Source organism: Pteropus alecto, unplaced genomic scaffold (genome assembly GCF_000325575.1).
Source record: "Pteropus alecto unplaced genomic scaffold, ASM32557v1 scaffold50, whole genome shotgun sequence".
Lineage (NCBI taxonomy): Eukaryota > Metazoa > Chordata > Mammalia > Chiroptera > Pteropodidae > Pteropus > Pteropus alecto.
The window spans coordinates 9,890,475-9,906,459 of record NW_006431918.1 but is presented as its reverse complement, the minus strand read 5'-3'; the positions used below and the strand labels follow the sequence as shown (position 1 = coordinate 9,906,459).

The window sequence follows — 15,985 nt, the reverse complement described above, 5'->3', positions numbered from 1 at the left end:
GGTCCAGACTTGTGTCATTCTGTCCCAAGAGGCTTGGACTGTGTTGATTCTGCTTTCTGGGATCTTGGTCTGTGTTGACCTTGCCCTTGAGGAAGCATGAAACCAAGACGCAGCCCTCACTGCCCAGCCTGCACACTCGCTTCCCAACAGCCGCTTTTCTGAGTTTGCTTCGTGTCCTCCTTCCTGTTGGCCGTGTTCCTCCGTCCAGCGCTCTCTTATCCTGCCATTCTTCTTGGGAAACTTTCCTTCCCCTGGGGCTATCCACAGAGTCTTTTAAAAAAAGGTTTTTATTCCTGACTTCTCCTCTAACATTTCAGCATGATCAAGATGTTTTGATCATTTACGTGCATTTTATAAGGGTACCGGCAGGAAAGCGTCTTGTGACACGACTGTGGCCTGGTGAGGCTGCATATTGTGATGGTTTAGACTGGAAGCTGGCTCCAGTGTTCAAATCATGGTAACACAATGTTACCTTTTGTGTCGTACTGTGTTCCTCTGTAAAATCGAGTGAAGGTTGTTTACCTAACTGAATATAATGAGGATTACGTGAACTAATACATGCAAATTACTTCCCTAGAGTAGTGACTAGCACATAGGAGATGCTGGGAGCTCTGGATTTGTAACAATTTTCTAGGCAATTATGAGTGTTTAAATTTCTTTATGTTGAACATACATTATTATGTTAAAATGGACTATCTCATGGACTTAGGCCCTGCCTACTGCAATTTTTTAGAAGGACTGGTTTCTGCCTTTAGGGGCTTTTGGTGGAATTTTATGTGTTAACCTAGTAAAGTCTTTAGAAATAATTTTGGCCTTGAAAGAATGTGTTTTGTACTCTCTGTCCTTATACTTGAGTTGTCACTCATGGCATCTGTTGACCGTGTACTTCACAGCTCCTATTAAGGAAGGTGGTGCTGCTCACAGCCCCTGCTGAGGAGAAAGCACTCTGAGGACCATGCGACCTCTCACCTCTCCCTAAGTTAGCTGATTTGATTGCAGCGGCACACTAGACTTCTGTCATGGCCTTCTGTGGAAAAAAAAGAAAAAATGAGTTGGGCCAATTTGATTCTCTCAAAACTTGGGAAATAAGGGAAAAACAGTGAGAGCTGAAGTTGACAGTGTCACAAAGCAATGTAAGGATGATGAAACGGCCTTATCAGGCAGTGCCATGGCAACAAGCCCTCTGAGTAAGCAGCAGTTACAACAGCAAGAATTGATACGAAACAGCAGAAAAGATATGGCGATTGCAAGTGACAGAGAGAAACGTGAACACTCAGAACCAACTTGTGTTAATGGCAGAGGTCCAAAGAGAAAATTCTTGAGTTGGCTGTAAAGCAAGTTCCTTTTTATAACAGGCTGTTGACGTTTTTTCCTGGGCTCCTTGCAGTTGTATTCTCATTGTTTGAGTATTCCTTGCATCCAACAGGGCATAATGTATATATAAGTTTAGTATAGTTGACCCTCAAACAACATGGATTTGAACTGCAAGGGTCCACTTGTCAGTAGATTTTTTTCAATAAATATGTACCGTACTATAAATATAGTTTCTAATATTTCCTTTAGCTTACTTTATTGTAAGACTACAGTATATAATACCTATACACAATACGTGTTAATGAGTTTATGTTATCAGTAAGGCTTCTGGTCAACAGTAGGCTATTAGTAAAGTTTTGGGAGAGTCAGAAGTTATACCTGGATTTTCAACTGCAGGGGAAGCCAGTTCTCCTAACCCCCGTATTGTTCAAGGATCACTGTATGTAGTTCTTCTCATTCCTGTCTAAAGGATTCCTGTTTTGTTCCTAATGCCTTGAATGGCTCCTCTGTAGTTTACAGTGATTCAAAACAACTCCACTTTTTAGGATCCTGTTCAACCCCTCTAATCTACTCTGTATTTTCCTGACGACTTTAACCTTTTTTTTTTTTTTGAGTTCGTCTTCCGTTGAACTCCTATGGCATTTGTAATCTGGAGTCCTCACTTCTGTGCAATATGTGATGGTGATCTCTCCCCGATGGAGGTCGTGAGCTCCCTAGGGCAACAGTCACGTCCTCTTTGAATTTTCTGGTGCACCCTGGGCTGTGCCGCTTCAGTGGTAGATGCAAGACATTGGTTGTTTCTGGCGGCATTTCTCTTAGCTTTGTGGTCCTAATTTATCTTGGGGCACAAAAGATGAGATGAGGCTTTAGCCCCTCCTTAGAGTGAGTCTTGTTTTACTTTTTCAAAAATTTGTTTTAAAGACAATAAATATGAAAGCATTTGGGAGAAATGGGTTAGTTAATACAGTAACTTTTGTTTGATAGCTTAAGTTTCTTGTCGTGGCAGAACAATGGAAAAGCTCATGTTCTTTAGGCCAGAATAACAGCTGACATCTAAATCCCTGCTAATATTTACTTTGGGCCTTAAGCATATACTGTGGTTAACAGGGTAGCTTGTCTGGACATTATCCCCTCTATGTGGTTCTGGTTTGTTTTTTTTCCCCCTCTTTCTTGAGGACATTTTGGAAACCACTTTGTTTGCCAACTTACTATATTAAATACCAGAATGTTTGAATGATATCGTGTTTTGTCATTGAGCTTAAATCTCTGATCTGTAAAAACAATAAAAAATAATAGAATAATACACGTCCGTATACCCTTTCCTAGACCCACCAGTGGTTTATGTCATCTCTTTCTCTCTGTATATTCATATTCCATGTGCTGGCCGAAGTGGGGGCTGTTCTTGAGTCAGCAGCTCTCTGTCCCTATTCATTCAGCTCTAATGAACTTTGAGAGGGTCACGTGCTACAAAACCTGCCAATATAGGAAGTGAGGCCTCTGGGTCAAACAATTTTCTTGAGAAGGGAAAGTGAGAGGTTACATTTTAGTTGGATGTGACATTTTGGTTATTTTCAGTTTATAGATAGGAAATAAAATACACACTATGCGTGCTTTGCCCAAGCTGCACACCTAGGATATGGCAGATCCAGTATTGGAATCTAGATCTGTAAGGTTATAGAGCCTTTCTCCTTTTCATAAACCCCACTACCTCTAGTTTATTGTTCTTTTGATTTCTCATCTGTAAAATTGGATCCTTAGGCTAAATTGTCTCTAAGATTACATTCCCTGCTAACGTTCTTTAATTTATCCAGGACTTGATATCCAAATGCCTCCAAGGATCAGGGAGATGTTTTAATGAGGCTGATGACATATAGGGTTAGCGGCACTCATGGTAACCAGAGGGTTTGAGAGATGAAATTAAAATTTTAATGAAAGGGATGGTCAAATAAAGTCTGTAGGACCACCAGTTTTTGATACTCAGATTTAGGCACTTCTATAGAAATGTCAAGTCATCCTCATTTTTAGCATGCAGTCTTCTCATTATAATGTTTGTTGGCTCATCAGCCATTCTTATTTTTTATAACGTTTAATCAGAGAAGGTGCAGGTTGGGAGTGTGTTGGCCGGGATATGCTTTTTCATTCTTAAACAGTTCCCCTTACCCCCAAACCCCACAACACATACATACCCTTGAGTCCTTTGCATCCTTTCTCTGGCACATGCTGTTCTACTGCTGGACTGTGAATTCCTCAGTGATAGGTGCACCTGTTACTGTTGTCCTGTGCCTAGCAAAGTTACACTAAAACTAGGATTCCGTACTACAACCTGGATTCTGGTTAGAGCTCTCTTTGAGCTAGGTGTGTGAAATTGAGGTAGTTGTCCAGGTGTTGTGCTTTTTTAACCCAACTGAAAAGTGCAGGTGAGAGACTCTGATTTTCAGGCTGGATTCTGCAGGATGTGGTCTCTTTGGGGACTGCTCTGTGGGAGACAGGGACCACTTGAGTGGGGTTCTTCATCACATCTTCTACCTGAACAGTTTTGATTATCTCTTGGTTCTACTACTTAACTAGTTGTATGATCTTGAGCAGGTTGCTTAACTTGTGTGTGTCTTATTTCCTCCTCAGTAAAATGGGCATAATAATAGTACCTCCCTCTTAAGATTGTTGTGATACTTGAATCAATAAATGTAAATATATCTGACATTATAAGGTATGGTAGATAGATTAATGGCCCTCCAGGGATGTCCCTTCCTGATTCCCAGAACCCTTGACTTTGTTATTTTACACGGCAAAAGAGACTTTGATGATGAGATTAAGGACCTTGAGATGCAGAAGTTATCCTCGGTCATCATGGTGGGCCCATTGTAATCACAGTGGTTCTTAAATCAGAAAGAGATGTGATGACAGATGCAGAGGTCAGAGTGATGTGTTCGGTGGCTGGGCGCTATGAGCCGAAGAATCTGGGCACCCTTTAGATGCTGGAAAAGGCATGGAAATGGATTCTTCCCTAGAGTCTCCAGAAAGAACGGCCCTGTGACTCAGTTTGGATTTCTGACCTTCAGAACTATAAGATAATCAATTTGTGTTGTTTTAAGCCACTAAGTTTGTGAAAATTAGTTGTGGCAGCATAGCAAACTAATACAAAGGATTAGCTGTATTTTATGTTAACTGTATTTTCTCTTCTCACTGTAAATAAGCTTTTCTTTGAACAAAGGGATTCGTGGCCAAAGACAATTTGAAAACCAGTGGGCCAGGTGATTGCCAGCATGCCCTTCTCGTCTGCTAGCCTGTTGTAGCAGGTATTCTCTGTACACAGAACCCAGCTTGAGTAGACTTGTGTGTTTGCTGAATGTATACAGTGCACTTGAAGTCTGGAGAAGGCATAGTGAAGGTTGGATGGTGTTCCTCAGGATGCACCTGCCTGTGTGATTCTCTGCAGTGCCCAGATCACTCCCTTCTGAAAAGGTTCTTCATAATTATTCGGTAACTTTGGTAAATAGTATCTGGTTGTCTGTGTGCCATATTGGGTTTTGAGCCCTGCACTCATGCAGGTTAATGCATTTTGCCGGGGGGTGGAGGGAGGTGGGGGACATTTGCCTGTTTGTGGAGTCAGCTTGTTTTCCTTTTGCCTCATAAATTAATTCAAGTCATTCTAGTGACATTAGATGACGCTTATTCTATAACTCAGAAGAATGTACTACACAGACACCCCAGTTGAGGTGGACTTGGAGAGTTAGGGCCTTAACCTAACACTACCAGAGCTCATGCTGGCCTATGAGTTGCTCCTAGAATAGCCTGTGATTTGGCTTTCAGGCCTCGACTAGCCCAGTAGTGCATTTTGGGCTTGTGAGATGTTTGCACTGTATTTTAAATCTGCAAAGCGAGTTATTTGCTTTTCTTTTTTGACTTGTACAGAGAGGGCAGAATGCTATTCTTGTGCATACATAGTGTAGCTGCCGGTTTTTTAAATCTTAAAAACATGAAGGAAAATATGAAGCCAGTCTCTAGTCCTAGAGGAATTTTGTTTCCCTTCCAAATCACTTGGATTAACATCGGCATTATTTCCTTGGCATGAATCTGGTGTGAAAGATATTAAATTCTTAGAGTCCATACCCTGCTTTTCTCTAAATAAAACATTGGAGAATTTTGGTACATGTTTCGATGTGCAGAATGGGTGGCAGAACTTCCTTTGGCAGAGCTTTTACATAGTTGATAATCTAGTTATTTGGGTCTTGACATGCAAAGAATATGAGCTTTTAGGTACAATTTGCCTGTTTGAAAAAAGGTTTTAGGATCCAGTGTGGTTAGTGAAGAACCTTATATTTCAAATTTAATGAGTGAGAAAGGCACATTTATTTGCTGTTTTATTCTTTCTTTTCAAGAGCATAATTATAGAATATGTCACGTTTCTTCAGGTGTCCCCATCAGTGCTTTGGTTGATGGGGTGGGAAGTTGCAGGAGATTATGACCTTATCCAGGCCAGATTTTTAACTTCAGGGGTTATAACACACCCAGAGGGCTGCCCAGAAGTTCAGTAAGAGTAGAGAAAACTGAGTAGAGGTTTTTCACCCGCTCCCACCCCTGCCAGTACCTCTATATGTCTAATCGTTTACGATCTTAATGGAAAACTTACTAGGTGGCTACAAGAAAGGATTTTTCCATTTGTAAAATCATCAAGGGCGAGTGGTGGCAGTTGGGGCCAGTGTCTAGGGGCTCTGGAGCCTAGATTGCAACTAAGCCCAGGTCTCTACGTGCGATGTCCTCCATCTCAAACACAGCAATTCTCAAATGTAACTTCTCAGCTCTCTAACTGATCTTAACCCTGCAAAGACATTGCTTCTGTTTTCTTTCCCATTTGACTACGGATCGAGGACCTAAAAATTCCAGTCTGGGAGACTCTGAAGTGGCAAGTTCATTTGAAGAGTTCAAATCAAATCACATTAATTCTTTAAAGTTAACTGTGCTTTTTATGCACCCTCAAGCTTGACCTTGTCCATCAGCTGGAGTCCTGCCAGCCTTGAAGGTCTTTCAAGAGAGTAGTGTTAATTGACAGTACTCAGGAATTAGGCATGGAGGCACAGGTGTATGAATTTCCCATTTGGTTGGAATTCTGCATTTGGGCCATTTAGATAACTGGTTGAGATCTGGTCAAAGGACCCAGGCATAATGGGAATAATGTTAAATCTCTTTAAAGTTGGAATGGTGTAATAGAAAATGAATTGGTCCTTTGCTTCCAGAACTACTACCAGCAGCTTGAAGAGTTCTGTGACCTTGATCAGGTTACTAATTTATTTCTGAACCTACTTAAGATAAGGTAACACCAACACCTACCCTGTAGGCTGATTATAAAGAGTAAATGACATAATATTTGGTAAGTCAATTAGCATAGAGTACACACTCAGTATAGGTAGTGCCACCTCAAAGGTGGTGGGCCCCACACTGTCTCCCCCCAGGAAAGGAATGAATGTTGCCGGCCTCTGTTACTAGTAAATTCAGACTCCTTGAGTTTCACATACAATGATATTGGAAAGAAAGAACATTATCTTTTGCACAAAGCATCTTTGTGCTTATTTAATAGGCTGTACTAAATGTAGTAAGCTGTCTTATGATTTTATATTATGTGTAGAAAGGCAGAAGATATCTATAAAGTATAAACTACATGGGAGAAGAAATAAATTTATACTAAGTAATAAAAAGGTGATAAATTTGCAATTGTTAACAGGAAAGTAGTTCAGTATAGTCAAATTTTTAAACAATAAAAATTTTGCATAATGCTCCCTAATAACACCAGAAAGAAGTCATTGAAAAAGAAAAATGAGTGATGGAAAATGGAAAATTATAAATAAAGAATTGATGTGACTATAATACTTAGTATAGAGGTAAGACAGAATCATGCTATTTACCTAGGACAGATATATTAGCTGTGCAAATTAACCCAAATTTAATCAACTATTATAGACGTTTTCAACCAATGAAATTAGGAATTATGAAATGTTGGAAAACTGATGCATTTAAATTTTAACTTTCTAGAGAGCATTCTATCCTGATCACATGAAATAGTTTTTAAAGCTTCCTCTGATTTAGTTAATTTGGATAAAATACTTAAAGACACAGCTCCAGAGTGGGAAAATACAATTTTTACCAGCATTGATGATAATATACATTACTAGTTATACACACACACACACACACACACACACACACACACACACACACACGTATATATATGTGTAGATAAATGTGTATGCTATATAAGTAAACATCAACACACATACACATATTTGTACATTGATACACATAAATGGAACCAGTTTCATGCCCCTGTTGAGAACTAGCAAAGTAAACAGCAAAATAGAATAAGACAAAGTTATTAAAAATGATAAGCCCACAAATTTAATATTTGCAAATAGGTACATGACATAAGTTAAAAAAGAATCCTGTTGCGATGCCAATTTCAGGGATATAGGGAAACAGAAAACTGTAGTTACTGCCTTAGGGACTTGCTATTATAGGGTGGGGAAAATGGATAACAATGAGTAACTATTGGCTACATGAGGTATGTTAGGTCATAAGAGCAATGAAGAAAATAAAACGACAACAGAATAAAGAGAGACTCAAGTCAGAGGGGCGATGTTAGGGCCTCAGGGGTGGTGGTATCATTGAGGGCAGGAGGATGGTGTGAGGAGGGGGATTTCTGAGCTGTGCCATCAAGGTTGAGAAGGAGCCAGCCAAATGCAGATCGGGATGGGGAGGAGCATTTCAGATGGAGGGAGCAGCAAGTTTAAGGGATCTGAGACCAGGATGAGTCCGTCATGTGAACTAGGAGCAGGCCAGTGTGGCTAGATCTTAGTAATTGTGTGTTTGCCCCAGATTACAACGGAAACGAAAATATTTTCGAATGGCCTAAATATGTAGGCTTTAATTTTTTCATGTTTTTAACAATTTTATGTTGTAATTGTGAAATTACGGCAAAAATATAGAAGTATACAAAACATACATTTTAAAGAAGAATGATAAAGCAGACATCCACACCCACCACTAGGTCACGCACTAAGCTATTTCTAACCCCCTCGTAGCTTTCTGACTGCATCACCCTCCCTGGCCCAGTGGTAAATGTTGTGTGACTTTTGAGATAATGATCCACTTGCTGTTCTGTGATTCGTGACCTGTATACACAACCCGAACATATAGTCTAGTGTAGCTTGTTTTGAACTTTATGTAAAGGAACCATACTGTGTGTATTCTTTTGTATTTTGCTTCTTTTTCTCCAGATTGAGATTCATCTGTGTTGATGTGTGAATTTGTAGTTAGTTTTTACTCTATAGTGTATGAATAGACTACAATTTAGTCATTTGTTCTACTGTTGACTGATATTTTTGTCAAGTGTTTGACTATTACTGTGACCAGTTCTGTGGATTTTTCTGGTCTATAAGTGCGCATGTACAAGAGTTTATCTTGCAAATTTACCTAGGAGAACGATTTCTGGGTTGTAGGATATCACATATCACCAAATTTACTAGAAAATGCCAAACTGCTTAAAGAGTAATTTTAACCAATTTTTATTTTCACTAGCATTATATGAGGATCTCTGTTTTTGTGTATACAGGGTTAGACCAACATTTGGGATTGCCAGGTTTAGTAATTTTTGCCAATCCAATGAATCTGTTGAGATATCTTGAGGCTTAATTTTCACTTTTGTTTTATCACTAATGAATTTGAGAACTTTTTCATGTAGTCATAGGCCATTTGGATTTTTTTCACTTGTTTTTCTGAAGAGCCTATTCAAGTGTTTCTCCTAGTTTTTTTCTTGGGATTCTGCCTTAACTCATTGATTTATAGCAGTTATTTATACCTCCTGGGTGTGTGCTTATATTCTCTCTTTTTATATCTTTAGAAGTTTAGGATTTTATCACAGTCAAATTTTATTAATCTTTCCATATTAATTACCTACTGCTTTACGACAAATCACCTTAAAACCTAGTGGCTTAAATAGTAGCCTCTTATTTCAGTTGGGGCTCACGGGGCAGGGCAGTGAGGTCTCACTGGGACTGCCTTCTGCTTGTGCAGGGAAGCTCGCTTTCTGTTACTGGCTGTTTGACGGATGGGGCAAGAATGGGGTGATAGAGCCACAGGTTTCATCAACCAGCAGGTTAGCCTGGGCTTGTTCACCTGCAGAGCTTCTTAAGGCAGGGGGTCCAAATTAACACAGTGTCATTTTCACTACATTCTGTTGGCCACAAATCCACCCCAGATTCAAGGGGTAGGACAGTAGTCTCTACCTATTACTGGAGGAGCTGTTCAATGAAGCTCCAGTAGATAGGAGAGATGCCGAGCTGTGGCCATGCTTATTCAGGGGAGCAGCAGGGAGCCATTGTATGGAAGATTTGGGGTAAAGAGTTGAGAGTTGGGTAAAAATGTATCAAGTAGCATTTTCTAATGTAAAAATAATCTATTGCTTTCATTTTTTGTTTGTTAGCTATAATACAATGAAGAAAATTAAGAAGTGCATTGCTCCTACTATCTTGTTAAAAACAGCCCTCCATTTTTTACATGGTTTGCTGCACTTTCTTGTACATATTTATTTATTTATTTTTGCATGCCAGTATTCTGATCAGCAGTTGTGGATTGCATTTGTTTCTTTTTTACTTTTTACTTTGCTTGATGTGGAGTTTTATTTGAACACGGTCTGTCAGTACTCACTGCGCTGAGACCGCAGCCGTGTTGAGTACAGGAGGCAGGATTGTGCCTTGGCAAGGGCCTGGGCTGTGGACAGCTGTCTCTGGAGTGGAATCAAACCTTTGCTGTTGTAGCAGCCATGCAGCTTCGTGCAAACTATTTAACATCTCTGAGCTTTAACTCTGTTGTAGAATGGAGATCATTTTTATTTTATATCTCTCTCAAGAGTATTGAATGAGATAAAAAATACATATCACTTAGCGTGGTGCGAGGCCCAGGAAATAAATGTTAGCTTCTTTTAGAAGTGGATTTTCCCACTACTTTTTATTAATCTCCAGTAAAAAAAAAGAATGAGGACTTATATTGGTTTTTTGCAGAATGAATTTTTTCTTTAGTTACCTTCCTGCTACTCTTTTCTGTGAAAACTCTTTTTAAATCTCTCGATTCTCTCCCTGGAGTTTGACAATCAGTTAAGGGCATCTGGTTGCCTGACGCTGAACTTTATCAGCCAGAAAGATCTCCTGGAGCCCTGGGAGATACTATTGGGTGCGTGTTCCTAATCAAAGCCTGAAATTTTGAAGTTCTGGCCTGAGTGAGCACAGAAGGGGAAAGTGCTTTAGGGAACGAGGCACAGCAGTCAGATCTCTGAGGGAGGAATAAACATTTCCCCAGCACCTGCTCTGTGCCAGAGTGCAGAGCAGAAGGCAGAAGCAGCGCAGAGAGTGTGCCAGGTTGTGGGCGGTGGGCCTCTTGGCAGAGGAGTTGGGTTGCGCCTCCTCACAGGTTGAGAGGAGAGCTCTACAGCTGTGCCGACCTGAGGAGGAATAAATGTCTTCTAAGCCTTGACTTAAAACAAGGACCCAAGTTATCATTAAATCTTTCTTTCTAGGTCTTTCAGTGGCCCAACGGAAGTTTGCTCATTCTCTCAGAGACTTTAAATTTGAGTTTATCGGTGATGCAGAGACCGACGATGAACGCTGTATAGGTACGTGAAGATAAGGTTTTGGTTTGCTCTCTTTTGCTTTGGCCACCAAATAATTATTCCTTTCTCTTGACAGATGCTTCCTTACGTGAATTTTCTAATTTTTTGAAGAATCTGGAAGAACAGAGAGAAATTATGGTGAGTTCTGGGATGTAAATTAATAAGTTCAGCTTTAAGCAGGGGACATTTGGGTTTCGAAGCTGGTTCTGGTAGAAGTTTTAGATGCATTTACCCATGGCGGAAGTAGCTCATTACTAACTAGGATGAGGTTTCAGGAGCCCGGATTTCTCGTTCATCGGTGGGGCTGACCATGGTGAGAGTTTAGACACGTTGATGGACCTCTAGACCAAAGCCTTGTTTCTTTATCTGTAAAATAGTGGGTTAGAGCACTCTAGATTTTCATTAATAGTGGAGCACTAAAAATTGAGTCTCGTGCAGAACCTTAGTTTATCAAGAAGATAAAAGCAGGAAAGCTTATGTAGAGGTACAGGAACAGCAAGGTGATGTTAAATCTGTAGATTTCTAGGCCATGTGAGAGGGAGAGAAGTTAGGCTAGGAAGTCTTTGAAATCCCACTTTGCATTGAGATTCATGATTCCAACAGTGATGATAGTGGCTATTCTTCATTGGGTGCTCTCCATGTGTGTGCTGCTGCGCTCGGCGCATTGAGTGTATGATCTTATTTAACAGAATCTCAGCAGTGAATTTTGAGGGTATTGAATAATACACCTTCCTTAAAAGCTTCCATTTCCCTCTTGTTGACTCATGTTCATTCATTCAGCAAAGATTTCTAGTAGACTTGGCACTGGATTATGACACACTGTCTTTTCTCACCAGTGTTTTTCAGGCTCTAAAAAGAGGACCGATTATTTTATTTTCTGTTTTTGAGAATGATTGTCATCTAGGATCATGTTAAAGTATAAGTGTAATAATACTAAACATGATAGCTAAGATAGTTAACCTTTGTGCCAGGTCTAAGCCGTTTACCCAATAGTAATTCTTTTAATTCTCACATCAACTCTATGAGCTAGGCTCTGTTATTAGCCCCTGTTTTGCAGATGAGGAAACTAAGGCACCGTACCTTGCCCAAGATCACGTGGCGGCTGAGAGGTAGAGCTCATATATGACAGCACCAGGCACTCTGAATCTCCTGCCATTCTGGCCAGCTTTCTAGATGTTACTATGATCTCCCGGGTGGTGGCTGGTGGGGATTTCTTTCCGGTTGAGTTGGAGTTGGGAAAGAAGTGGGAGGGAGCGCTGATTTTCATTTAAAAGCGACAGGGACATAAGGCCCCGAAAAGCCCAAATATAATTTGTACTGTACTCTAAATTCTGAGGTAGTCTGTATATATTGCAAATACTATAGAGGACATGTGTGAGGTACTGTGTTTTTCCTGGCACAAACTGACATATTTAACCAATATGTGAACCTGTAGTCTGATTTTTCAGCTGTTTAGGAAAGTCTAGATATGATAGTGGATAAAAACAGTGCCATGACAGCACCATGCTACGTGAAATGGGTGGGTGCGGGTGGTGGTGAAAGCACATGTTCTTAGCTTATGGTAATAGTATCAACTTTTTTTGTTCTCAACCCTCTGATATTTACTTATGCTTCCCTGGGATCTCGAGCATTCAGCATGTATGTATTTGATAACCCTTTGTGTTGCAGTTCTGTTTAGAATCTGAGCTCAGAGGCAAACAAAGCAAAGACACTGCCCTCAGGGAGGTTACATTCTAGAAAGGAGAAGTATAATAAAGAAACATATGTATTATCGGGCAGTGATATTCTATTTCAATTTAAGTTTCCTTGAAATGAATTGAGGCTGTCTGATACAGATAGTATGCTTCCCAGCGCTATTGTTAGCTGACTTATTGATTTACTCTTCAGCTATGATGGGGGTTGATAGGGTCTCTATCTTAGGTAGGGCAGGAATGGTAAGGCTGAGTTTTCAGTGCAGGGTGGAAGTAAGAACAGAATGTTGTCAGTATAAGGCCATGAACCTCAGAGAGCAATGGGATGATATGTTACAACCCTTTTGTGAGACAGCAGGAAACGATCCAAAGCCAGAAATCAGTGGGAGGCATCTGTGACCAATCAGAGTTAATAGAACATTGTAATGCCTTTTTTTTTTTTTTTTTAAACTTTTTAGTTCGGAAAATTTTGAGCATATACAAAAGTAGAGAGAAAAATATAATTAAACTACATGTACTCAACACCCAGCTTCAGTAACCGCTGCCACACAACCAGCCTTGCTTCCTGTATACCCGTTACTCCCCCGCCCACTATTATTTTGAAAGAAAGCCCAGTATTTTCCATAAATACCTTAGTTTTTAAGCTCTGAAAGATAACTCTTTTGAACCACAATATCCATGTCATACCTAAAAACAACACCGATTTCTTAATATTACGAAGAATTAGGTCAGATTTAAATTTTTATGATACTCATTCACATTTTGTCAATTCTTCTCCCTTTTCCCCCCAAAACAGTTAGTTTGTTTGAATCTAGGTCCAGCAAGATGCATTTGATTGACAAGTTTCTAAGTCTCTTTTAATTTATAGGTTTTTCTTCTTCCCTTTTTTTCCCTTGATGAGAATTCCTGATACTTTTCTATTAATGTTAAAAGATCTTTAAGACACTACTTCCTGAGTTATCAATGAGTTATAATAATGAAGTTAATAAAAGTTAAAAAATTTGCATTTACCTTATGTTGATGTTATTTGGGGTATACCTGTCTGATCTTGACAGTATGTGATCACTTTTTTTTTAACCACGTAAATTGTATGGGATCGTTATGGCTACCTTTGTTTCTTTAAATAACTTTGAATACTTACTAAAAAAAATCTTTGATGGTTTACTAGACACCAGTCTTAAACTTTTGAATAAGAAAAGATACCTTCCTCAGGTGTCCAGTGTGGTTCTGGAGAATAACTGGTAAAAAGGGAATTAAAATCATTATACTAAGTGTAACAACAAAGGTATAGAGTGGCAGCCTGCACTGGGTGGGGGACAGCTAAGCGTGTGCTTCTTAGGACAGATTTAGAGAAGCGGTATTTGAGCTGGAGTTCGGGGGACAGAGATGCCGAGCAGAGCCCTTGTATAGTTTAACAAGCTCATAGCTCCCCTACACAGTAACAAGAAAATAAGGACGGTCTTTACGCAGTTGGATGCCATTGTATTCTGAAAACTTTTAAAAACTCTTGTTTTTACTTCAAATTGTTAGAAACCAGCAGCAGCAGATTAAAAGCCATATATTAAAAAAAGAATGCAAAATGATAGCTGTAAAATAGCAGTCGAAATGTTCTAAAATTGGTTGCAAGAATTTACCAAAATCTTAGTGGTCACTTAATCTTTAAAAGCATTGAAGTCCTAAATTAAATGGTGGGGCAGCAGAATAATTAGAAATTCGTAATTAATACCGAGCAATCAAAATGTTAAAAAAATGTATACAATCTGTGTTTTAGAAAGCAAAGACCAATGCCAAATATATTTTTTATAAGCTTTCCATTTTCTAAATAAATGTTAAAATAGGATTTGGGGCTTTAAGGAGTAAAGTCTTCTGGAAGCTCAACAATCAGGGAACATTTTCTTCCACGTCCGCTTTCAGCCAATAGGTATATGTATATTCACGTGCCCAATCTGTGTGCTAAATTGTGTGTGTGTGTGTATATAGTGTGTGTGTACTCATATTCCAAGAAGTACTTCCTACTGCATGCCTAGCACTGTGCCAAATGCCGTGAAGGCAAAGGCATTGTTCTTACTCTTGAGTAGTTAGCTGTCCATCAGGGGGAATTGCCAAGAGCGTGTAACTTCAGCCTGCCGTGTAGTAATAGAGAGGTCAGGGAATTCAGGGAAGGCATTTTTGAAGACACTATTCCTGAGCTGACAGGTGAATCAGAGTTGACCAGGTAAGGAAAGATGGAAACGAAGCACTGGTTTCCTCTTCGAGTTAAAGTCATTGATTTTGGAAAAGAAGGAGGAATATGTTTGTCTATCTCCCAACTAGTGTGCAGTTCTGTAGCTACAGAAACGAATTGTCGGGGAGTGAAGTGGAAAGAAGGCCGGTCTAGCAAGTCGGAGTGTTGCCCTCTGTGCCTGTGGCCAGGTCTGTGGGTGGGTGTGCCTTGTACTTGGAAAGGCTAATTTGTCTTCTTCAGGACAGTGTTTTAAAGTGAGTAGTTTTTGCTATTAATATTGCCAACCCGAGTGGCCAGAATTGTGCTCACTTCAGTGCCTGTTCTCCGAGGAGAGTATTGTGTGTTTTGCTGCTAGCATTCCGGGGGTGTTCTCTCTGCCATGGCAGGACAGGGCGTACTTATCTGAGGTGGGCAGCTGGCCAGGAATGTAAGAACTTTTAAAATAGTGCTCTAATGTTTATGGTGTTCTTTTAAAAGCACTTCGCACTGTACTTACTTCTCTACATGTATCCTTTTAGCAATTGATTTTGTCTTCTTAAACACGGCTGTTCAGTTTCTGAGAGTTATGGCAAATGAGGGTAGCTGTGTGAGGCGCAGAGGTTGAGGAAAGCTTCTGGGAAGAGGGGATGCGAGGAGAAGAGGAGGTTGAGCTGGCCAGATAGAGCACAAAAGGCGCCTCCCTCTCATCCAGCATGGGCTGGGATCCACTGGGCTAGCAAGCAGACACGAGACAGTGTCTTCACTACCCGCTGCATCCCTTTACCCTTGAGCAGGATGACCCCATGGTACACACTCCTGAGGCTTTTGACACTTGCTGGGTGATTTGCTTTTAGCTTATGCTCTGATAAAGAAGGCCTTAGGCATCTCAGTACAGACGGCTTTGTTACTATATTGTTTAGATGGTTTCTGACAAGTCAGGTGTTTCCTCAACTCTTGTCTGATTTGCTTCACTCCTTTCTCATTTTTTCTTTGTCTCAGATATCATACAGATAATATAGTTAAAGTGATTTCTATATCTTTTGTGGTTTTCGATGCTGATGTTTGTTCCACATATCTTTTTCTTTTACTTTCAAAATTGTTTCACAATACTTAAAAAAAAAA

At 39.9% G+C, this 15,985-nt stretch overlaps 1 protein-coding gene across 2 annotated transcripts in view; it reads left to right on the top strand.

Annotated features, from left to right (window-relative positions):
• Positions 1-15,985, top strand: part of ARHGAP10 (Rho GTPase activating protein 10) — a 242,147-nt gene that overhangs the window by 53,919 nt on the left and 172,243 nt on the right. For both annotated transcript variants that reach the window (XM_025042863.1, XM_006906273.3), the window contains exons 2-3: positions 10,877-10,972; positions 11,046-11,107. In XM_025042863.1, the coding sequence (XP_024898631.1) occupies positions 10,877-10,972; positions 11,046-11,107 (158 nt within the window). The remainder of the gene's footprint in view (positions 1-10,876; positions 10,973-11,045; positions 11,108-15,985) is intronic.